Source organism: Amblyomma maculatum, chromosome 6 (assembly GCF_055883805.1).
Source record: "Amblyomma maculatum isolate TAMU_Amacu chromosome 6, ASM5588380v1, whole genome shotgun sequence".
Classification (NCBI taxonomy): Eukaryota; Metazoa; Arthropoda; class Arachnida; order Ixodida; family Ixodidae; genus Amblyomma; species Amblyomma maculatum.
Genome location: NC_139349.1, coordinates 57,699,211 through 57,723,958, shown reverse-complemented (window position 1 = coordinate 57,723,958; position 24,748 = coordinate 57,699,211). Strand labels below are relative to the sequence as shown.

The window sequence follows — 24,748 nt, the reverse complement described above, 5'->3', positions numbered from 1 at the left end:
ACACACACTGCGGGACTCGCCTGGTTTGTTCACATTGCGAGCTCCCTGCCTCATGTCTCCTGTAATGGTTTGGTGATTTCTTTCTCCGATGCATTTTTTTTTTTATTCTTGCAGTGAGCGTTCATGTGCTCAGTTTCGTGGTCAGTGCCCTTTTCCGCATAAGGCGCACTTAATATTTATTTCAGACATCATAGGCCAGATGTGCCATCTAAGAAATTTATATATTCTTTAATATCATTCCGCAAATCTCGGATCAGGCTGTACTGGCTGATTGAGAGAGAACGCGCTTGTGGCATCAATTGTTTAGAAGCGCTAAGATTACAAGTTATCTTAATATTCTGCTTTTTTTTATTCTTCTGATGAGAGTACTTTAACTAGCGCCTGCAACATAAATTTCAGTCGCCAAGGGTAGATATGTGATGTCAGAACACAGGTGCTATAGGCACTACTCCGGAACATTTTAGAATGATGTCATCGCAAGAGCGAGGGGTACAGTTTCCTGTACCTCACCGCTATATTCAAGGGACGAGTTGGATAAAAAGCTGAGTTGCTACTGTCAGTGACGGCATGTTCACAGAGCCGAATTTACTGAGTGTCTGCATGTTCTGCAAGAAACATGAGATGCTCTCTTAAGACCACTTTGTGCCGTTTTGTGAGGTTATCGTTTATATCCCAATTACGTTATAGGACTCTACGGCCGAAGAATCTCACTCATTTAACAGCTACATACGGGTACGTTGTGCGAAAAGCGGAAAGAACAAAAATATATTGTGTTGCACGTGCTCTCGCTTCGAAGAGCAGGTTATGAGGAAAGGAGAGATAATATATCTGCCCATTGATGCGCGCTCTGCGCCCTCGTCGTCTTCGAATCGGCCCAGTCTACTGTTGCGAGAACTAATATGTTAAAAGGAAAATTTCTGCACCTGATGGGCGAAGCGCTGTGCCTCTGTCGTTTTGGGATTGTTAGAATTAACGATGTGGTTTAGCGTACACAATCGAAACAGCTCACGGGACAGGAAATCCCGGTTGTGCACACCGCGCAGATATTGCTAGAGGCAATCGTGAGCGTTCATCTACTGCTTCTTGAAGAAGTGCAGGTCCTAAATGAAAAATAAAGATGGATGGGTGTGTTCGGAAACCAGTACTCTAGACCCAGTTGTGCCGCTTATTTCACTGTGAGCCAAGTCTACAATGCTTCTTATAATCCGTATTATATGCAGCCACGCATCCATCTATGCCTTGTTGCCAACATAAAAAAAGCCCGCGAACGCAACCTTCATATTTGCTTAGCGTAGGTTTGCGGCATGTTCACTGTAGTGTTGACGCCGAATGGTTCGCGAAGTGGTTGCGGCGCAGAGTCAGAGCTTTCTTACCATTAACAATAACTGCGTATCAGTACAGCTACAAACTGTTGCGCTCGGTGAATGGTTCATCGCTCTGCAGACTATAGAAAGTCTACTGCATGAAGTACACGAGTGTGTAATTCCCGCCAGAAAATCATTGTTTTCTGTAACCGCATGCTAAATGCCACAACATCGAGCGAATGTGCTCTGCAGTAATCTTACACATGCTCGAGGTTGCTTAGAATAGCCTCTTGGAGGCTTTTTTCGAGTCCATGGTCGCCATTGTGGTTGCGGAGCGAATGCAGCCACACGTCCTTCCACATGTCCGTCTGAACGCCGGTAACAAAAAGGTCCGCCTCAGGTGAGGCTCCTTTATGCCACTTCGTGTCGATTTCCAGTTCTCCAGCGACACCCATCCGCACGGAGACGTTCACGTGTCCGATGTCGACGATTGCGGCCATATGCCCGGTCACGTACTGTGGCAACAGCGAGTAGTGCAGCGTGTAAAGGGAGGCAGAGTACAGCAGGCCCAGGTGCGTGCCGTTGATGAAGAAGGCATCTCCCTCGCAGTATGGAGGGAATACCGGGCCGCGGAAGAGGTCCCGAGGCACGAAGTTGACACCTTGCGGGTCGCGACCAACAGCGACACCTTTGGCCACTTTGCAATAGAACGATGGGCGAGTTGTCGTCTTCAAATTACGCTGCAAGGATGGAAATTGTATTTTTGATTTAGGACTCGATGTTACGCCTGAAGCCACTCGATTCAGACAAATTGCTACGTTCAGTCGGTTTTCCTTCAAGCAGCATAAAAAGCATGGACATGTTCTAAAATGCGGCTTCCGGATCGCGTTTCAGCGCTTGCCGCCTGTGGCAACGTAACTGTGAACGCCAAGTGCTACATCGTAGAGGAATAAACGCGGTACCGGCGCATTTGGTTAATTACTGTAGAGCGTGTACGTTTCAGAGAATCTACTCCTTTCTTCTATGAGTATTCCATTGTACAAGCAACGAATCCTCAATGTACGCTGTACTCAGACAAAGTTGTTACAATAGCGTAGATTGCGCCCATATAAGCCGCAACCTAATCTTAAAGAATAAGATATCTAAGTACAAATCCGTCACTTGAAGCCTGACGTTTTGTTAAAATAATCGGGCGGATGGCAGAATTTTAAACAAATATTTTAGCTCTCTGCCAATCTATCCCCTTCAGGTAAAAACCAACGGCGAAACACATCATCCTCTGAAGAAGACGAGTAGAAAATCATGCTAAAAGAAAAGAAAGCAGCATATGGGATACTACTGCCGCACTGTAACAGAAAATATTTGTTGGAGGCACTTAGAAGATCTCTCTTAAGTGCGGCTAGGCGAAAGCCTTTCATGCAAATGCTTTGCCCTCATTTGCTTTTCTCGTTTTCCTTTTCTTTTGCACTCCCTCTCTGCTTTGCTGTTTAGTTCTTTTTTCTTCTACTTTTCTCTCTTTAGGTCGCTTTTTTCTTTTTTCATGTTTTCACTCTTTTTTATCTTTTACTACTTTTCCCTTTTTTACTCTTGACTGAGCGTCTTTGATGTAGCGCATAAAAGAGGTCTGAAACGTTTTTGCACGTTGTTTTGCTCAATTCCGACGTCGGTGGCTGTTTTGACCAGTCTCCACACTATATCGACGTCCTTGGCTATTTTGACGTAAATTGAATTTTTGGCTTTTATTAATTAACGAATTGCTCCAAATAAACGAAAATTTTCACACATTTGTTCATCTTCTACCTCGTACGACCACTCTTTTACTCATCATATTGATTTCTTGACAATGACGGTATGACACCCTCCGCGGACGCACGAACTCTGTCCACACTCATGAGCCTATATAAAGGCTTTCGACTTAAGTTATTCGCCGTGTTTGGGCACCTCCATTCAAAAGCAGTGTTTTGTTTTTTTTTTTTTCGGAAAAAGCTAAGGAGAGCCGAGAATCGCTCTTACTGAGAGCACGTAAAGTTTGTAAAATCGAGTAATCGATTCACCGTGATTAATACCCCAAGTTTTAAAGCCTCTGTCAACTATTTCCGCGGGTATGTCATTCCTTTTTAAAAATCATTTCAGGTGAAATGTATTAAAATAAATAGCCTTGTTGGATCCGAACAATAATTCCAGAATCCACAGTCGGGAACACGTGATCATCAAATGAGCTATTAATACGGTGATATTTTCGTTTCTTTCTTGTAATTGGTAAAATTAAAAATATATTGTGAGAATTTTCCTCGCGCTGTAGCAATTTCCTACCGCAAGCAAAGTAATATTTGCAGGCCGTACCATACTACACCGCAAAGTGCCCTTCATCACTACCGTTATGGGGAAAACTTAGCGTTTGTTTGTGTTCCTTGATGAGAACTTAATTTTAACGTGGTAATTCAATGCAGGCCAATAACAAGCATACGCCCGTGAATGTATATACATAACTGATTCCCTGATATACTGTCAAAATGTTGGCTACCGAGCTAACAGAGAAATGCAGTATTTCCCTATGCGGATCCCTATGCCATATAATTTCATCCATGACGTACATTTAGAATCAGCCTGCTAGCAGAGCTTTGAACCATGCTACAGCTCGTCAGTAAGTCAGAAGTATTTCAAGCTAGTCAATTTTGCCCTCGTCTTCTAAAAACGTCGTAACCTGTATAACCGCGGACATTTCACGCTTGATGGAACGAAAATAGCCTAATTATTTAGTAAGCAATGCATAGTCAATTATGTTACGACACAATAACGTAATGTACGTCTTCGCTCCATTGAACTGAGATGTTTCTTGAGCCTTCATTGCTTCTAGCAGTTAACTGCGATGCGTTGATATTTATGGAAATCTAGGTTGATGCTCCGCAGAGCTTTGTTCCAGAACATAAATTTACATGATTATCGCTTTACGCACAGCACGGCGGGATGGCAGGGCGCGGCCATGTTTTATAACATATGCCTGTTCCGTAAGCCCGGCTTTGACGTGTCACAGGCTTCGAAATAGTATGCTTGCTTTTGCAATTCCTTACATGCACACTGTAAGGGATCGTCAAGGTGCGCGCGGGGGCGTACATTGCCCTGTAGACTGGAAGTCGAAAAAAAGAGGCTGGGGAGTAAACCGGCGCCTAGCGCGCAGGTGGTGGCGCATTGCTTAGTTAATCCCCTTCGAGTTCCTGAATGGGAAGCGGGAGCCGCTCCCTATCTCGTTCGAAGGGATGCACCGCAAAGCGTCGGCAGCGTCTCTTGTGTAGAAGCGAAGGAGACAGGTGTCGTCCGCGGATGGTCAGGCAGGTGCGTGCCAGATGCGTGGGAAAGAACATCTTCGCGAGTGCTCACAGGGTCAACCTCCCCTAAACTAAAAAAAAAGAAAAGAAAGGAAGCTCCATGGGTCACCTGCCTGTACTGTTTCAGTGTGGGAAGAGCGCTGCAGTCAGCGGTGACCGGGCACGGGGCGAGGGTGAATTTTCTTGGCTCAATCACGCCGCTTATGGCCAGTGATTGGATAGCTCGAGCCAAGGGGTGTGAACCCGAGGTGTAAACTGAAGTTGCCGAAGGTTCGTTAGGTGTTCTTGGTTGGATCGGGTCTTAGGTAGGTGCTCTGCACCATCGGCTCTGCCGAATTTGGGAGTCTCTCCCGGGAAGACCGACCAACAGGTTCCAGTTGTTGCCATGTCTTTGCAATCTTGTAAAAGTGTACATATGTAAATAGATGTACTACATAAAGCTCATAATCAAGTTCATCTGTCAAGACCCTTCAGTCTTGTGTTAAGATACCCGTCCCTGACGGAGCAGCACCGCTGGTGTGTGCAACGGGTCCCTGCCTGGAGAACGAACCAGTTCGCGCCAACCCCTGGTTGGGCGGAACGACGGTTACAAAATTTACTGGCGCAGTCGACAGGATGTCTCTACGAGTCAAGTAGAGGCAAAGGCAGCGGAGGAGACTGAAGGTGAGGGCAAGCAAGCTACAGTCATCGGAAGCTGAGACAGCAACAAGGACCACGGCAGTGAACCAGCAACGCGAGGCTGCAGGAAAAGCAGCGCTCCGGGAAGAAAGGCTCATCGGTCTCCGGCGAGCCACAACAAAGCGGCGACAACGAGCACAGGACCGGCGGCGTGCGGCAGCTCATCATAAACTGCGGTGAAGGTGGAGGCGGACGCCAACATCATGGAGCAAACAATGTGGACCGGCGCATCGAAACCGTGAGTTTCTTCAGTCGCATTGTTCGCGCCTCTGTGTGTGTTCGAGCCGGCAGGGTGGTCATATGCTAGGCATTATGGCGAGCCAGCTGGAAACAGAGAAGGCGCGCTTAAATGAGCTTTTGGCTCAGCTCGCCAAAGTGAATGGAGGGAAGGCGCTTCTCTACGAGAAAACGCCTCAGGACTTAGAGTTAGAACTCAGAAAAACAGTAGCAAAACGCCAAGAGCTACAGGTGAAGGTAGCTATGCTCAAACAGTTAAGAGTAGTCAGCGAGGTAGCACGGACGAAACGTTCCGAGGATAGATTACCGACGCTGGAAAACAACGTTCTACTGGGACAGAGAAATGCGCCACAGAACATAGCTCACTTAGGTGTAAGCAGAGCGCCAGGAGGCAGTAACACCTGCCCAGTAGCAGGAACCTTTGAGCACAGTGTCGCGGAATGCGGAGACGTCCTAAGTAACGCTGGTGTGGCGGGCGCCGAATTGGCACAAGTTTTAGAGGCGGACTCCGCGGAAGCGAAAGATAGCAAAGGAAGGTACCTGTAATGTGCAAATTCTGTAAACGTTTGGCGCCACCCCTAGAGGCTGGCGGCGGAAACGAGCTACCCAGTCACGAGGAACAGAAGGCCATTGAGACTAAGGAAGCTGAAAACAGCCATGACGGCAGTGACATGCCTGTATGCTCTTTTGCCGAGGACACGGTTGAGGCCTCCAGTTTGTCAGGGGAGCGAAAAGAAAACATCTCAGTGGAATACACCGCTAGTGTATTTGAGACAGATATTGCTCACCCTGTCTATCCAGTGGTTCAGGTTAGCGGTGTGATGGTAGAGGCCAGACGCGAGGGCACTAGTGCATCGTCTTTGGAGCTGAGCTGTACGCGTCAGCAGAACGAACCTCAAAAAGGGCAGGAAAATGTGCGTTGTGACGCACGTGACACTAACGTGAACAGGAGAGTGCTACCTGGCAAACGTCAGTCATCAGGCAACTGCAAGCTAAGCTCATACTCAGGTGATGCTATCAAGCCGGAAGGCGCAGGTAAAGCAGTGCGCGCCAATCGGAAGGTTTGTTCCGTCAGTAAAGGGGCTTTGTGCTCTACACCAGACAGAATGCCAGGGGACAGGCGCACTGCTCGTGTAGGGAAAGTCGGATTGCGGAACAGCGCTATTCATGATGCAAGGCGCAAATGGATAAAATCCAGCTGCACTAGTACGAACAGGAGGTGCGAGGGGTGTGCTACGTGCACGCCACTTGACTCATTCTTGCCGCGCAGCAGGGAGGACCTCCCCTCGGGTCAACTGCGTGATTCGGTGTTAGAACCAATGGTGGGCCCATGTGTTTTCGATCCGGGAGAGCACAAACCATCGAGTGTTCACCCCGTTGTGGCGGCGGCCTAGCGAGTAATCGCAAAGCGTTAAGTATGTCTATTCAGACTAGCACGGTGGCTCAAACGCACACAGGGGCTGTTGGTGCGACTGAGGGAGCTCACGTAGCTCTCAGATGAGTGCAAATGAGCGCTCCGGTCATGTGCGTGTGGTGTGTTCGTGAGCTGGACGTGCTTGCGCGTGAACTCAACACAATACGTGAACTCGGACTTCATTCAAGAAGCGAGCCGCTCATGCAACTTTGTGTATTTGAGTGTGCGCATTCTTGTTTTTGTTTTGGATTGTTGGGGCCAATTTTTAGTGTTTTGTTGCTGTGCACCCGCGATCGAGACGATGTCGTCACGTAGGCCGATCAATTGATTGTTTTAATTTTAAAGGTGTCATTTAGGCCCCTTGTAAAATCTTGGGGAGGGCCTGTAAGGGATCGTCAAGGTGCGCGCGGGGGCGTACATTGCCCTGTAGACTGGAAGTCGAAAAAAAGAGGCTGGGGAGTAAACCGGCGCCTAGCGCGCAGGTGGTGGCGCATTGCTTAGTTAATCCCCTTCGAGTTCCTGAATGGGAAGCGGGAGCCGCTCCCTATCTCGTTCGAAGGAATGCGCCGCAAAGCGTCGGCAGCGTCTCTTGTGTAGAAGCGAAGGAGACAGGTGTCGTCCGCGGATGGTCAGGCAGGTGCGTGCCAGATGCGTGGGAAAGAACATCTTCGCGAGTGCTCACAGGGTCAACCTCCCCTAAACTAAAAAAAAAGAAAAGAAAAGAAGCTCCATGGGTCACCTGCCTGTACTGTTTCAGTGTGGGAAGAGCGCTGCAGACAGCGGTGACCGGGCACGGGGCGAGGGTGAATTTTCTTGGCCCAATCACGCCGCTTATGGCCAGTGATTGGATAGCTCGAGCCAAGAGGTGTGAACCCGAGGTGTAAACTGAAGTTGCCGAAGGTTCGTTAGGTGTTCTGGGTTGGATCGGGTCTTAGGTAGGTGCTCTGCACCATCGTCTCTGCCGAATTTGGGAGTCTCTCCCGGGAAGACCGACTAACAGGTTCCAGTTGTTGCCATGTCTTTGCAATCTTGTAAAAGTGTACATATGTAAATAGATGTACTACATAAAGCTCATAATCAAGTTCATCTGTCAAGACCCTTCAGTCTTGTGTTAAGATACCTGTCCCTGACGGAGCAGCACCGCTGGTGTGTGCAACGGGTCCCTGCCTGGAGAACGAGCCAGTTCGTGCCAACCCCTGGTTGGGCGGAACGACGGTTACAAAATGTACTCACACCCACCCAGTAATCTTCGAGGGCTACCGCGTTGGCAAATACGGTGTCGTTAGTGTGGATGAAGAGACGCAGCGGCCGACCCTTGCCGCAGCGGTTTTCCACCCAGCGCATCATGTCCAGCGTGATCTCGACCGAGTTGTTGGCTTCGGACTTGAAGGCGGATATGAGCACGTCCCCGTAACTCGAAACTTCGCTTATGACGGAGTCCATCCTGAAAAATGAAAATTGTTGAAAGAACAGAGTGGAAACAAATTACTGGTGAGCACTGACAAATCTCCACGGGATGGTATATTATTGAGTATCACGCATCCTATTCGTAAATCGGTCCATTCTTATTGCTGTTTTCTACACTACTTGTATGCAAACTTCTACCTTGCAGATTATGTTTTTAAGCAAGTTAAGTAAAGTCCTTTGGCTCCCAGAAAAGCTATAATTGTATTACCACTCCAGTCTTTATTGCCCTTTTATACATAGAATGTTATAGTTTTGCGTAAATTAACCTGAAGTCAGAGAGTCGTTAGTAACACCTATTAGTTACATTTAGTCACAGATGTTTGGAACTTTACCACCTAATTCAGCCTAAAGGGCAACTCCGATAGTCTTTTAACCATTTTGAGTAATTTATTGCATTAGATTATTCGACGTGTCCTAACGCCGACAAAAAAAAAAACTAGTTTCGAAATTTTAAGTAGATTTATATTTAATATACAAGAACAGCTAATCGAAGCCGACATTAGTTTCATGGTCAGACGATGGTCTATTTGAAAAAACGGGGACGAAATATACGACATCGGAAAAACACTCACACGCACGTTGGATGGAGGAGATAATGCCTCAAAATTATGAGGCAGTGCATATAAATGCCTACGATATCCTAATACAGGCCTCAATATTTCATGATCACGCCGGAGAGTGTGTTTGTGACGTCACAAACGCAGTACTGCCCATAGAAATCTTCTGACGTGAACCAAAAACAACTGCGCATGTTAAAATCTAGTTACGCGCGGATGATTTATCGCAAGGCTGCTTAAATTAGTAGAATGCGTCAGGGCACACAGGAAAAGGTGCATAAAAATTTTAACAGAATGTGCGAAAGGGGGGGGGGGGTTCGAAAAGCCGGCGCAGTTGCCTTCTAAGGCTAAGAGAAACATCGTTGGCAAATGTTCGGTGTAATTTTAACCAGTTGGAACTTTTTAACGCACACTCACATTGTACAGCACAAATGCGACGAACAATTCCTCTATGCTTGCAAAGAGAGACATTGCATTGCCATGGGCAAAATTTTTCTATGCAAACTGAGCATGTTTATTTCAGTTGTTTGTGAAACTTAGACATTCGCAATTTCGAAGATCGTTCGAGTTGTGCTATAAGCGATATCAAAATGACGACATCTATAGGTGGAGTCACTTTGTTTTAGCTGCCTACTAGAGCTCAAATATTGAGTTTTAACACTTGAAACTGTTCTATACACGAGGTTTAATTACTCAAAATAAGTTTTCAAGCTGAAAATGAAGATTGTGTGTGTGTGTGTGTGTGTGTGTGTGTGTGTGTGTGTGTGTGTGTGTGTGTGTGTGTGTGTGTGTGTGTGTGTGTGTGTGTGTGTGTGTGTGTGTGTGTGTGTGTGTGTGTGTGTGTGTGTGTGTGTGTGTGTGTGTGTGTGTGTGTGTGTGTGTGTGTGTGTGTGTGTGTGTGTGTGTGTGTGTGTGTGTGTGTGTGTGTGTGTGTGTGTGTGTGTGTGTGTGTGTGTGTGTGTGTGTGTGTGTGTGTGTGTGTGTGTGTGTGTGTGTGTGTGTGTGTGTGTGTGTGTGTGTGTGTGTGTGTGTGTGTGTGTGTGTGTGTGTGTGTGTGTGTGTGTGTGTGTGTGTGTGTGTGTGTGTGCGCGTGCGTGTGTGTGTGTGTGTGCGTGCGTGCGCGCACACACACACACACACACACACACTAATTATTATGCATACCTGCGCAGATAGGCCTGCAGTCAATAGGGCTGACTGACAGGTCCTATATATAAAGGTATCTGACACTAGATGCTCCATTTCTGTGGCCGGTGTGCATTGGTGAAGCATAATTTGTGAAGCACATTGCAATTGAGGTCCACTTGTTAGTCAATTGCACTCCTGATACGACGAGAAAATTCAGTAAACAGGGTTTTATTCAGCTCCTACCGCCCCAATGGGAAACAATGTAAAATTATTCTCCTTAAGTATGCAACGGCTGTTGACAACGCACTGACTTCAACAGGTAGAACATTCACAGTGAATCTAGCAGGTACCGTCTGTTGCAGAAGTTTGCAGCCCAACGCGCCGGGCGGAGGAGCAGTATCGCTCCCGAGAGGCGGCGCTGCCTGGTGACATAGCTTTAAAGAGTGAGGAGGCTTGTTCTCTTCCCCTCATCCAGCGGTTGATATCGCACATCTTTGCTCTCAGCCGCAGGCTGAGGGGAAGAGAACAAGCCTCCTCACTCTTTATAGCTGCGTCACCAGGTAGCGCCGGCGGGCGCAGCGCCGCCTCCAGGGAGCGATACTGCTCCTCCGCCCGGTGCGTTGGGCTGCAAACTTCTGCAACAGACGGTACGAGCTGTAAAGCTCTTAATGGTTTTAAGTAAACCGTTGCTACTCTTATTTTGGCTGATGACTTATTTAGGACATATTTGTTAAAATCAGGAATTAGTTTATTGGTTCTAAGTCTCGCTGACACTGAGAATGTGATGCACTGATTCCTGAAAACTGAATACGCGACATTATGAATACTAAAGAACCGACACCCGACCAGTCAAGTCTCGGCCTCTCATGCAGAAAACAAAATTAGATTAAAAACTGTTCTACATGAAAAGAACCTATGCCCTGGTATGCCCGATTGTAATGCATTAGCAAAATTTTGTTGTTCCTTCATTCGATGCAGATTACTTCAGTAGAAGCAGAATGCGGAATAAAAAGACTGGATTCAATTATTTGGCTATGAACTGCTAGTTGTTCCAAACTAGATGCAAGAAATTTGATTTTTTTCTGGCACAGCTTCATTCGCGAACATTTGTAATGAAGAGTGCGGAGACGTGCCAGCTAGGCGGATATCTGCATTATCAAACGGAAGCGCGCTTATCTGTAACCAGCATGCACTTTCTACCCAGCCAGTCACTAATATATTACTATATAGCTAGTGGTTTCACGGCCTCTATAATGACGACCTGCGGGGCGAGTTGGATCATGACTCGAAAACACTACTGCGCAAACGCGACAACAAGAGAAAGCATGTGGTGTCGTATTCTTTCTTGTACTGTATTTGCGCCCCCCCCCCCCCCCCCCCTCCCCTTCTCTTTTCTTCCGCCAGTGTTTTCAAGTTTTCATTTCACGGCCTCTTTCGTACGATCTCTCAGGGCCCGAGTCAAATGAAAACAGAGACCGCTTTCTTTACTGCGCTCTCCCTTTCGACATGAAGCAATCGCTAAAACATTTCCCTTTTCTCGCTTCCACGAGCTTTGCTCACATGCCCAAGTTGTCAACGTAGCCCATGTAGAAGAGGAACGACCAGCCGGGCAACGCTGAACGGACGGCAGCGTGTGTCATGCTGTGCCGAATGGCGTGGCGCCGCATTGTATGTTCGGGCCACGTCCGAATCGCGAGAACAACCTCGGTAGTGTTTCGGGCGCACAGCCATGGTGGGTAGTGAGAGAAGAAGGAAGCCCAGGCGTTTCCCTTCCGGCATAGGAGCGCAAAGCAGGCGACGCTCAGCACGCACAGGAGCACAAATGCGCGCGGCGAGCGGCAGAAGCGGATCGCTGCCACTAGGGTCCTGCGCATCAGAAATTCAAGAAAGGACGCATGAAACAGGATAGGTATCCAGCCCCAATACATTGTGAGCGTGTTACTTCTGAAAAAAGGACGAAGGCGTTTATAATGGGAGATTCGGAGGCTGTTATTAAGCACTGTGTACACTGAATTTCGACCATGAAGACATGTCTCGGACCTAACTACAGCCTTTAAAATGCCTGATTTCTATTGTGTATAATCAATTGGTTTTGTCACACTTGTTGTAGCTTACAATGTATCTGTTTTCAAATGTGCTCCCTCACGGCGCGTTTTGACAAAGTTGTCTCTTTAACTGAAATGAAAATATTAGGTGTCTTTCAGCAATGATATGGTTTTGTCCCTAACGCTTAGTACTTGTTATTTACGACAACAACATTGGGGGGGGGGGGGGGGGGGGGGGACTTGCAGTAAATACCGGCAACGAGATTACCACAGACGTGTTAATAATGGTAGCCCTTATCGACCCGACAAAAATGCAGTCTAATTCAAGCTATACCTAGATTAGCCAACTGTAGTAATGTATGCATGTAGTTTAAATTTCTGGCCCATACATACATACCAATTGAACAACTAGAGAAGGCTGTCACTAAAAAGTTATTGTGCATACTTTTCAGTATGCAGCGATAACGTAGCTGGCACTACACTGAGTTTTCGAATGTGATCGGAGTCATGACGCAGGCATTATTTTTTTTTTACTATGCGGCGGCGTATTTCAGGTGAAGTAGATATGGTAGATGTAAGCAAAGAGGAGATTACAGCTTTGACAAGCGCAGTTATGGACATGTCATGTACGCGGTGAGGGAACTAAACAGACAAAAGTTATCACGTACCAAGGAAACAAACGCGGCCACTGCAAGCTCTTGCAAGCGCGGAGAAAAGTTCGCGAGAGAAAAGCTACGACAGCGCGCTTTAGTGCAACAGTGAACGTATCACGAAGAAAGGCCCCCTGCAGGTTTCAGACAGATAAAAAAAGTGATGTTTCAAAAAGAATAAAACAATACTCCGGTAAGGATAGGTTGTCTTCTTATAGAGAAATCCCGCAGCATTCAAGGCTTGCCAGAGTAAGATTCACCTCTGTAGACAAAACGCTCTCCAAACACCAGGCCCAAGCTTGACATACAATTTAACCTAACGCCGTTCCAAATCCCCAATTATATCGCCTGTATTCGGGAGGACTCTATTCATCAAATGCAAAAATTGTGACACCAAATCCGATCTAAATCGGATTTCTAGACTGCCCCGATCTAAAATACCCACAGTTCTTACCCGCGAGCCACTTCACACGCGAGTCTGATCACCAGGAGACTCTATTGCACAGCCAGGACGCGGGCAACGAAATCAAGCTCATCGAGCTGGATGAAAATACCGCCGTTGCCGTGGGGACAGCGGACGTCATTTAAGCGGGGGGCGGCTATTAGTGTCGCTAATCTGTATCCGCTGGTAATCAAGTTTCAATTCCACCGCTGATTGAGCATGGTCAGGCCAATTAAGAAGTTAGCGCGCCAGAACTTATGTATTCACTTCGATTTCAAGTAACACACTTTAATTAGCATACAGTCGTAATATACCACATTACTTGAAACACCACCGAGCGTATATTAAAACCGCGCTTCAAACAATGTGGTACGAGCGTGCCTTCATGGCGTAGGGTTAGAGTACGTGAAGCTAGATTCAAGAGTAGCGGAGGATTCGATCTCTTAAAGGCCCACTGTCCACCCTCCGGTCGAAAATATTTTCTTCCCCTGTGAATGTGAGACTTCGCCCCTGGAATGCAAGGCCGCAAAATGTTTTTGAAAAGAGTAACTAATAGCGCAGTTACAGCCACCGCAATCACCCGATTCTATCCTGCCTCTCTCCTTCCGTTCCCTCGCAAAGGTTTTTCACTCTCCTGCCCGAGGTCGTCTAGCCTCCGCAATACAAATTCCCCTTCCTCCTCCGCGTTTGGCGGGAGGTGGGGCGTGGCTCTCCGCGAGCGCGAAAAAAAAAAAAAAAACGGTCGAGGGAGCGCGCGCCGCTGGATTCAGTCTGCCCGTGGCGAGGGAAAAGCGCGCTGCGAGCGGTAGACACCCATCCTTCTCCCGTCAGTCAGCGAGACGGACCAATGGATGTCGTTCCCGGTACGGACGTCATTATCGGGGCCCGTCGGGCCAGCGCAGGAAGCGGTGAAGCTGGCTTCTCAAAGGAGAGCATGAGGGAGCTTTGAATTGTATTTTCGATGCTTTGCGGCGCGCGTGTCGCTGTAGAATTTTTCACAGACTATCTCCGGTACCTGACCGAAACACTGGGCTCCTTTTCTTAAAAGGGCCTTCCCTGGACAGTGGCCCTTTAAGATATACTCAAATTGGTAGCAGCTACTGCCAAATCCTCCGTGATTTCGTGACGTCACTCAAACCGCTGAACAGTAAGTATCCGGCAATGTCAACTATCAGCATCTGCAAATGGCATGCTAGTCAGGAGGATCGGAAAAAAATCAGACATAGCCGACATTTTTTCAACAGAATGAAAGCCCTAGTGATAACGCTCTAAAAGTAATGTTTTTAAAGAGCCGCTTTCTGATCATATCACGAGGGTGTTGTGCATACATAAAATGATCAAATATATCTCCGGCCTGATGCCTTGTTTAATAATGTTTGCGTAAAAATTGGATGCGATTCTATTATCAGATCCATGCCCTCCAAATTGCGCATTTAGTTCCAATTTCCACCCAAACCCTAATTATTCTCTCTTTTGATCTAAGTTAAGTTTGTTTGGTTAAAGCAACCTCTTTGAGAAATTTGGTGTAAGTGCAGATGTCATTGAATTTTTCTTAAAATTATGTCGCCCAGATGAGAGAGTAATTAGGTCTCGATGTGAACGGATGATTGGACAGAGACAGGAGGATGGAAATACAGCCTCTAAAGAGCATTCCTGCTTATATAGGTTGGTAGTATGACCATACTAAAGTTTAACGGCTTTTTTATTGCTTCATACTTGTTTTGCCCAATACCCAGATGTTGAAGAAAACTACTGTGTGCCCAGACAATGGGCTTCTTGCACCACAGTTGGAGTGGTTTGGATTCTTGTCTCAAAGTCCGTGCCCTGTGGCATCGTTTTTGCCGAAAATGGGAGTCTCTCACAAGTAGACAGTCCAACCGTTTCCGTGTTGACTGTGGCTTTTGAATATGTTGTAAAATATTCACTGTAACTACGTTTTTTGCATAAAAGTCATTAATTTCTTGAGATGACCCAACCGTTCTGTATATCGCTCAAGATATCCTTCGATGACGGAGCAAAAGAGGCCCACTGCCTGGATACCACAAAATTCTCGTCAGCCTTTGGATAATGAGTGAAGGAAAAAGGCAGAAACGAAATAATAGGTAAAATTCAATATCACGAACTGCATACTAGAATTGTGATGAAGCAACCACATGCAAATTCAAAATTTGCTACTTATGCACAGCGAAAAAAATCAACTTTGTGCATGAAGCGTCGAAAAGCATCATCGCACTGTAACATGAGAGTTAGGGTGAATTGGCCAAATACTTAGAGGAATACCACAAGGTGGAGCATAATTGTAATAATAGATTAATTATTCATTGACATCCACCCAATGGCAGCCAAACGGCTACAATGAAAAGCTATACAGCTTCCTCAGAAACTTTGTAGTTAAAGATAAAGTATTCCTAGTCCGGCAATTTTTCATTAACCACGAAGTTTCTGTGAAAGCTGTATACCTTTCCTTGTAGACGTGTGGCAGCGCTTGGTTGGATGCCAATGAGTAATTACTCCCGTACTGGAGATTAAGGGTGCAAGATTACGGCTTGAAAGATTAGGATATAGCCTATTAGCATACTGCCACTGATAGTGGGGATAATGGGGCCTCGAAAACAGAAGTTCGCTTTTTCTTACCGCGTTTTCGGAATTCGTCCGTACGCTATCTTTCTCAGTAGAGTTTACCAATTCATATTTGCAGAAGACACTCTTGTGCTCCAAGATGTCCATTAATATCCTCATTAATTGGTTTATCGGAAAGGAAAGGCGCAGAATCTGTCACAATTCTCCGCGGACGCCTGAACTGCGTCATAAAGGAACAAAAGAAGGTGGGAGTGAAATTGAGGAAAAAGATGTGCCGTAGCGGAAGGCAACGAAGTAACATCGGTCCCCTGAGGGTCTTTACCATGCACTGACATGGCGCCGCCCACTGACACCGTTTTGTTTCGCCACCATCGAAAGGCAGCCGTCAGTATAGTTGGGATCTAACCTGAATCCGGGTACTCCAGGTCGGTTGCCGGGCGTCTAACCACTGTGCCACCTGCAGCCGGCTTTCAGAATTCCGGATGCCTCCTCTACGGCGACTCTTCTTTTCCATCTTCCAAAATTTCAATCTTCCGGTGTAGTACAGGGGTAGGACGCCCGACTACTGTGCCGGAGTACCCGGGTTCGAACCCGACCTCGGCGGCTGCGTTTCGATGGAGGCGAAACGAAGAGGCGTCGTGTGCTGTGCGATGTCAGTGCACGTTAAAGATCCCCAGGTGGTCAAAATTACTCCGTAGCCCTCCACTACGGCTCCTCTTTCTTTCTTTCCACTTTCACTCCCATCTTCCTTCCTTCCCTTACGGCGCGGTTGCGGTGTCCACAGAAAAACAAGTGAGACAGCCCACGCCTTCCCCTTCCTATAAATGAATCAGTTTTAGGTATCCACATAACAAGTGTGACGAATACTGCGCTTTCCCTTCCTTGAACCAATTATTATTATTATTATTATTATTATTATTATTATTATTATTATTATTATTATTATTATTATTATTATTATTATTATTATTATTATTATTATTATTATTATTATATTATTATTATTATTATTATTATTATTATTATTATTATTATTATTATTATTATTATTATTATTATCATCATCATCTCTTCCCTGCAGGATTAGGTTCGGTGGCCACCGAGAAGTGAGATTATGCACCTCATTCAGAACACATTTATTCAATAGCTTTCGGTTCCTGCCCGCGGAATGCGTGACCGAAAGACAGATTCAGAGCCAGTCCAATACAATCGACATAACAAGCACAAAAGACAAAGTACCAAATCCAGTCATGAATACTTGGCGATAATGCATTAATGACATCACATAATGCCTAGCTGCCTTAGTCGTAGCCCGCGTAAGAGTCGTATCCAATAATCCGATCCAGAATCCACATATCAAGGCAGTAGCGAATCCAGTTCTGATTACTTGGCTATATTGCCTCAATGACAAATTAGTCACATCACGAATTCAAATCATAGCCAAGAATACAAGTCATAGACAAGAATCTAGTCCATCATCCACATAACAAGCCAATTAGTCATAGCGAATCCAAGTAATATCCAACAATGCAATCCAGAATCCTCATAACAGGACAGCCAAAGCCAACGGCAGACGCTAGACGTCTCTGTGTGCTTTAACGTTGCAGAAGCTTCAGCTAAGGACACGGCGTGTGAACAAGCAGCCAGAACTCAGGCGGACGGAAGCGTAAACGGAGCAAAGTTAGTAGGATCCGCGTTGCCGTTCTCGGCCGAAGAAAGAGGCTGAAACTAAATGTGAGGCATGTGCGATCCCATGGCTAAGCCAAGCTGTTGTTGTTGCGTCTGTAGGAAGAAGGAACAAAAATGCACGGGCCTGCTACTGGCTCTGTAGCTAAGCCACCTCCGCTGCCTATAATAATTGGTTCACAGGAAGGGAAAGGCGCAGTAACTGTCATACTTTCTCTGTGGAAACCCGAACCGCGCCGTAAGGGAAGGGAGGAAGGTGGGAATGAAAGTAAAAAGAGAGAAAGAGGAGCCGTAGTGGAGTACTACGGAGTAATTTCGACCACCTGGGGATCTTTAATGTGCGCTGACATCGCACGGACGCCACTTCGTTTCGCCTCCATCGAAACGCAGCCGCCGCGGTAGGGTTCAAACACCTCCACCGCCTTGTGCAGACAGAAGAGATTTTATTTATATAGGAAGGGAAAGGCGCGGTAACTGTTTCACTTGTTTTCCGTGGACACCGCAACCGCGCCGTAAGGGAAGGGAGGAAGATGGGAGTGAAAGTGGAGAGAGAGAAAGAGGAGCCGTAGTGGAGGGCTACAGAGTAATTTCGACCACCTGGGAATTTTTAACGTGCGCTGACATCGCACAGCACACGGACGCCACTTCGTTTCGCCTCCATCGAAACGCAGCCGCCGAGGTCGCGTTTGAACCCGGGTACTCCGGCACAGTAGTCGGGCGTCTTACCACTGCACCACCCCGGCGGGGCTGCAGACAGAAGAGAAACTAGAGAAGAAAGAAAAGGAAGAGGGAAAGACGTGCGCCGCAACAACAGCCGTCGTCCACCACCTAAGCGGTGGCGGGTGCACTGACGGCCTACAACAGATGAGAACTCGGTGGCAGGCTAACTCCGCGAAGGTCAAGCTTGGCAGCGAAATCATCCTGCGCAGGGCTCGGCGCGTCGACCGCAGCCGTTAGAGACGCCAGGTTCCTCTACTTCGTTTTCCTGTGATAGTAGTGCGCCAGTTATAACTTTGCCAGGGTAACAAGGTTAGTTATAATTCAAAAGCATAATTTGGGAAATAATAATTCGCAATAAATAAGAACTGTATGGCTGCCAGCGCTTATTATTCGCTATACTAGAAACCTGTGGTGTGGCAAAACAACTATCGTGAATCGACCTGGTCGGCCTTCGGACGCTTCGAGCACTGCAGTGTGCATTTCTACTCGGCGGCAGACCCAGCGCTGGTTTAAGATTAAACGCAGAAGCGACGTTACATTACCTCTGCGATATGCAGATCGCCCTAGAATTTAGAACTTGCACCTGTCACTACAGGACATGTGACCTAATTGGTGAGGCTCCAATCCTAAAACTTCAGTATTGGTTGGTTCACAGGAAGGGAAAGGCGCAGTATCTGTCACACTATCTCTGTGGACACCTGAACCGCGCCGTAAGGGAAGGGAGGAAGGTGGGAGTGAAAGTGGAAAGAGAGAAAGGGGAGCCGCAGTGGAGGGCTACGGAGTAATCTCGACCACCTGGGAATCTTTAACGTGCGCTGACATCGCACAGCACACGGACGCCACTTTGTTTCGCCACTTCAGTATTGAGTTCTTCCTTTGCTCTGAGATTAGCGGAGGAGAGGAGGAGGAAAAACTTTAGCCCTATATTATTTGGCGGTTTTTGGACGTCTTCAGAGAATGCTGCTTGTATCCACAAGAGTCTTCTCCGTCGACTTCGTCCACTTTTTTACAATGGTCGGTTGCCATCAGTCCAGGGCTCCGCTGGCTGCTGCCGCCCGTTGGGCTCGCTGTACCAGACCTTGCTGGTCTTCGCAGCGGTCGCTGGACAGCAGTCTCCCATTGCTCCGCACTCGGGTTTCGAATTTTGGGGACCTCATCTATGTTTTGACATGCCCATGTGATGTGATATAGGGTTGGTTTTTCATAGCACCACTGACATCTGTCAGCGTATATGGTAGGGTGCATTTTGTTTAGTATGTGTAGGTTTCGGTATGAACCCGTCTGTAATTGTGGCCATATGACAGTTTCCTCTCTGGTGAGAGAACTGTGCGGTGGGGGATATCGCATTCTTCTTCCTCTATAGTTTTCTAGTATGGCCGAGTATGCCTTGGGTGCTGGCAAAACTTCCGCGGACCCGTCGGATGCTCAGAAAGTAGTGTATGCTCGAGCTATCCTGTCAGCCTCTTGGTTCCCTTACACCCCCATGTGCCCCGGTACGCATATAATTTTGTGTCTGGTCTTGTTTTCTTCGTGGTTTTTAAATCTGTCGCTCGCTTCGAGGAGTATACGAAGCGCGTGACGACCAATCCTGTCATTCATGAAATTTCGACAGGCTGTTTGAGAGTCCGTGAGTATCGTTAGCGACCGCTCTATAGCCCTCCGCCACCGCTAGAGAAATGGCTACTTCCTCGGCCTCTGCTGCTGTGCAGTGTCGGATAGAGGCGCTGGTCACTTCGCTTAGGGACGAATTGACCACCGTGGCCACTGCAATTTTGTTCTGTCCTCCTCTCGAGGACGCGTCTGCATACACAGTCGTGTCTTGAGGAGCGTATGTTTTTTGAATAAAATTGGCCCTTGCTTCTCTTCTACCTTGGTGGAGGTTAGGGTCCATGTTTCTCGGGATTGGAGCTACCTTGAGGGACTTGCGAAGTTCGTCGGGGATCGTTACCGTCCTCGCTATTTCTCGCATCTGCTCACAGTATCCGAGTCTTTGTAAGAGCGCTCTTCCAGTCGTTGTCTGCAGCAGCCTGCGTTTTTGCGACTCAAGCTGCGCCTCGCGTAGTTCTTGGTTGGTTGGTTGGTTCATAGGAAGAGAAAGGCGCAGTATCTGTCACACTTGCTCTGTGGACACCTGAACCGCGCCGTAAGGGAAGGGATGAAGGTGGGAGTGAAAGTTGATAGAGAGAAAGGGGGGTCGTAGTGGAGGGCTACGGAGTAATTTCGACCACCTGGGGATCTTTAACGTGCGCTGACATCGCACAGCACACGGACGCCACTTCGTTTCGCCTCCATCGAAACGCAGCCGCCGAGGCCGGGATTCGATCCCGGGAACTCCGGCACAGTAGTCGGGCGTCTTACCACTGCACCACCCCGGCGGGGCTCGCGTAGTTCTTCGAATGTGTTTTGCAATCCAAGCGCCATGAGCTTTTCTGTAGACGTGTTGCGCGGTAATCGGAGCGCCGTCTTATACGCCTTGCGTAGCAGGGCATCCGCTTGTTGTATTTCACTCTTGTTGAGGCACTGGTAGGGCAGGCTGTACATAATTCGGCTCACTACCAGGTTTCTAACTAGTTTTAGTGTGTCCTCTTCGCGCATGCCTGTTGGTGATGCGGGTGATCATGCGTGTCACTTGTAGCGTTGTTGTTTTGAGCATGGTAAAAGTGTGACTACTACGTTGGTTCGATTGAACCCACATTCCTAATATTCTTATTTTTGTCTTTTCAGGGATGAGTATTCCTTCCAGGTAGATGTTGAGTTTCAGGTTCTCACTGGTTGGGACGGTCCGGCTTTGTTTGCCTCTCCACACTCGAATAATAATAATAGTTGGTTCACAGGAAGGGAAAGGCGCAGTATCTGTCACACTTGCTATGTGGACACCTGAACCGCGCCGTAAGGGAAGGGATGAAGGTGGGAATGAAAGTGGAAAGAGAGAAAGGGGAGCCGTAGTGGAGGGCTACGGAGTAATTTCGACCACCTGGGGATCTTTAACGTGCGCTGACATCGCACAACACACGGACGCCACTTCGTTTCGCCTCCATCGAAACGCAGTCGCCGAGGTCGGGTTCGAACCCGGGAACTCCGGACAGTAGTCGGGCGTCTTACCACTGTACCACCCCGGCGGGGCACCACACTCGAAGCAGTTCCGATTTCTCGGTCGAGCATGCGAGTCCTCTTTCTCCGAGATATTTCTGTACACAGGAGGCCGCTTCCTGTAGTTTTTCTTCCTTCTCCCCGAGGGAACCGGTGTTCGTCCAGACTGTTATGTCGTCTGCATACATGGCGTGCCTGATGCCTTCAATCTTCTCTAGTTTTCGTGCTAGACCTATCATAGCTATATTGAAGAGGATAGGTGAGATGACTGATCTTTGTGGTGTTCCTTTGTTTGGCGCGTGAATTTTGTTCGATCGAAGGTCTCCCATGCCGATGGTGGCAGTTCTATCTGACAGGAAGGCTTTGACGTACCCGTGGATTCTGCGTCCGCAGTCCAGGTCGTCTAGGCCTCTAAGGATCGCTTCGTGACTGACGTTATCAAATGCTCCCTTGATGTCAAGGGCCATTATGACATTTTCACCTGTTCGGGGTACGTTGCGGAGCACATCTTGTATTTGAAGCAGCACGTCCTGCCTCGAGAGTTTTGCTCTGAAGCCGAACATGGTATGGGGTACATGTTCATTATCTTCCATGAAATTTTGCAGTCTGAGCATCACCACCCGCTCGTAAAGCTTGCCGAGGCACGACGTGACCGATATGGGCCTGAGATTTTCAATTTGGAGCTGTTTGCCAGGTTTAGGTATCATAATTACTTCGGCGTGTTTCCAGTCTTAGGGAACCGTCTCCGCCTCCCAGTGTTTGTTTAGAAAGCTTACGAGCTCTTGTATGAGGTCGTCACTCAGGTTTCGGATCAGGGCATTGTCGATTCTGTCGGCTCCTGCTGCCGTGTTTCTGGTCGTATTCCTTATGGCCGCATAAACTTCGTCTACAGTTATTGGGAGGTCGAGTGTCTCGTTTTCGGCTCCGCGATAGTTTCCTTGGTATCGTGAGGGGTTGCGATCACCGAAACATTTTTTTCGTGCCTTCTCTAAAAGGTCGGTGTCCGAACCCTCGAAGGAGTGGATGAATCTGTGGATGCTTTTATTGTTTTCTGATTTTGTTTTGGTCGGATCGATTAGTGCTCTTAGGAGATTCCAGGTTCTGGCCGTACCTAAGGTTCCCTTAGGCGAGTCGCTGAATTGTTCCCAATTTTGTCTCGCGAGTTGCGCTGCGTATTCTTCAGCTTTTGCCGTAATTTCTGCTATCTTTAGTTTTAGTTTCCTGTTGTGTTTTTGCTTCCGCCATCTTTTGGTGAGACAGCGTCTGGCTTCCCATAGTCGCAGAAGGTGCCCGTCTACTTCGGGCGTTGTTGTTGTTCGTCTTACACTTTTTGTGCATTTGTCTCGCGTTTCTGTCAACATGTCGTTCCAGTCTTCTAGTGATTGAATGCCGCCTTCAGATTTTTTGCAAGCCCCGCGGAACGCGTTCCAGTCCGTGAGTTTTGCTTGTCCGATCCGGCATCTTACCCTTTCCGATGCTATTCGTGTCCGGAGGATAAAGTGATCGCTACCTAGGTTTTCCATCATGTTGAAAACATTTGTTTACAATTATATGATTTGGGAAGGAAGGCGCGTTTCGTTGTGGAACTTTCCACAACGAAAGTTCTATTGATCGATGCTATTGATAAGTGCTATTGATCGCTGCTCCGCCCAACTTACGAAACCGGTCGTCGATGAAGACATCGAAAGGGCGACTTAAAGAGCCCCTTTCACAGTGGACTGAAGGTGGGCGGCCACTGCGAGATCTCACTATTTGCGCAATATTCCTTACGTAACCGCAGGATATATAAAGTATTTTTAGTCACTTCAATGCCCTCAGAAACACATGGTCATATGATCCGGTGCACACCTTATCTAAATGCAGCCCACGAGTATATCTTTGCCGGTGGGCATGTATGCGTGAAATTATTACTGGGTGCATATTTACCCTTGGCGTCGGTAAAAACTCCTGCACAGATGCCGCGGCTCTAGTAATTATAGAACGGAAGCAGCCATATACATGTATTGTAAAAAGCAGTTCTTCAGATATCAGTGTAGTCCTTAGGTTAATTATGTTTTACTTTCCCAGCTTTGTTCTTACAATACCGATATGCAAAACTGAATATTCAATTATATAAAGAATGATTTGGCTTCCATTTTTGTATGAACGATCTAGCAGTTCATCGTACAGACGTATTTCGTTTTAAAATAAACCACGCAACCGGGACGTCATTGGCCGCCGCCGCTGCCCGAGCTCTCTGGACCAGGACACGCTGGGCCTCCAGGTCCGAGCTGGACAGGGCCGCCTCCCAGCCCTCCCTAGTTGGCTGCTTTATGGCTTTTCGTTTTGTATTTTGCTGACAGGACCACACCATGTGGTATGTGTCAGCATACTGCCCGCAGTATTTGCACCTACGCGTGAATGTCTAGCCCATGTGGTTTAGTATGGCGGGATTTAGAAAACACCCGGTTTGGAGCCGTCTAAGGTGGCACTCTTCAGATCTGTCAAGACCTTTGGCGGGTTCCGGGAGCGCCCTCCTGCAGAGGCGTAAATGATATGTAATGTCCGCATAAGGTATCAGCGGGGTTGGTATGGTTGCCTCGGTAGAACCGGAGGATTGAGCGGAACCCCGGGGGAAGAACGAAGGATACATTCAATGCGTGTTATACAGCGGGGTAACACGTCATGCTTAACCTTTCATACAAAAACTCTTCAAGTGTTCGCACAGTCCTGTATTTTTCGGCGCTAAAAATACGCATGTAAACTTACATGCACGTTGGTTCCACGTAATGTATATTTTATAAATCGTGCAGTTTACCATTCCAAAGCCACATGTGGGCTACGAGGGTCGAAGTAGTAGAGGGCTCCTCATTAATTACAATGAGTGCGTCGACTCTAGACGCCCCGAATATACCTTCGTGGAGTTTGCAAAGAACATGTCTTACCTCATGGCTGAATCAGTCCAGGTTATGTTGCAAAGCGTCAGGGAAGTTGGGGGCCTCACAACGGTCCGCGAACAATCAACCGCATTCTTCTTCCTCTTCTTGTGCGCCTTCACTTCTTTTCTCTCCCTTATTAGCGAAAGTAAAGTGGGGCAAACATAAGTGACATAGAAAGAATAGTCACACATCCCTGAAACAATTCGCCGCTTATACCAGTTGCAGTCGGATTTAACGATTTACGTATCCTCTCAACTCACATTCCCACCTCTGCGAGAGAAAGAAGAAAGGCTGAGAGGTTAACCGACAGAAGAAACCACTTTGCTACTCTACACTTTGCGAATAGGCATGTGTGTTTATAAAGGGTATAGGAGAAAAGGAAGTAAGATAGTGAAAGAAGTAAAGAGGCGAAAAGCACGTATCACAATGCCACAGCCTGTCGTGCAGGCTCTACAGACACCGAGCAGTGCCTGGCAGGCCTTCAAAGCTGATGCTCGCCGTGGCCA

The 24,748-nt window shown here is 47.4% G+C and overlaps 1 protein-coding gene across 1 annotated transcript; it reads right to left on the bottom strand.

The window, feature by feature from the left end:
• Positions 1-1,490: 1,490 nt before the first annotated feature.
• Positions 1,491-24,253, bottom strand: LOC146185829 (beta-1,3-galactosyltransferase 1-like). Its single transcript, XM_084607926.1, has 4 exons — positions 24,249-24,253; positions 11,672-11,977; positions 8,199-8,403; positions 1,491-2,044 (listed from the first exon to the last, which is right to left on the bottom strand). Exons 1-4 carry the CDS (start codon positions 24,251-24,253, stop codon positions 1,562-1,564), a joined length of 999 nt encoding a protein of 332 aa, XP_084464052.1. The 3' UTR covers positions 1,491-1,561.
• Positions 24,254-24,748: the final 495 nt, after the last annotated feature.

Bases quoted from the DNA above. Each gene is read 5' to 3' on its own strand.
- LOC146185829 (XM_084607926.1), bottom strand. The intron at 8,404-11,671 runs GTGAGCAAAGCT...TTCATTTTTCAG, and splicing joins TACGTTGACAACTTGGGCAT to GATGGACTCCGTCATAAGCG. The intron at 2,045-8,198 runs GTGGGTGTGAGT...CCATCCTTGCAG, and splicing joins TAGCCCTCGAAGATTACTGG to CGTAATTTGAAGACGACAAC.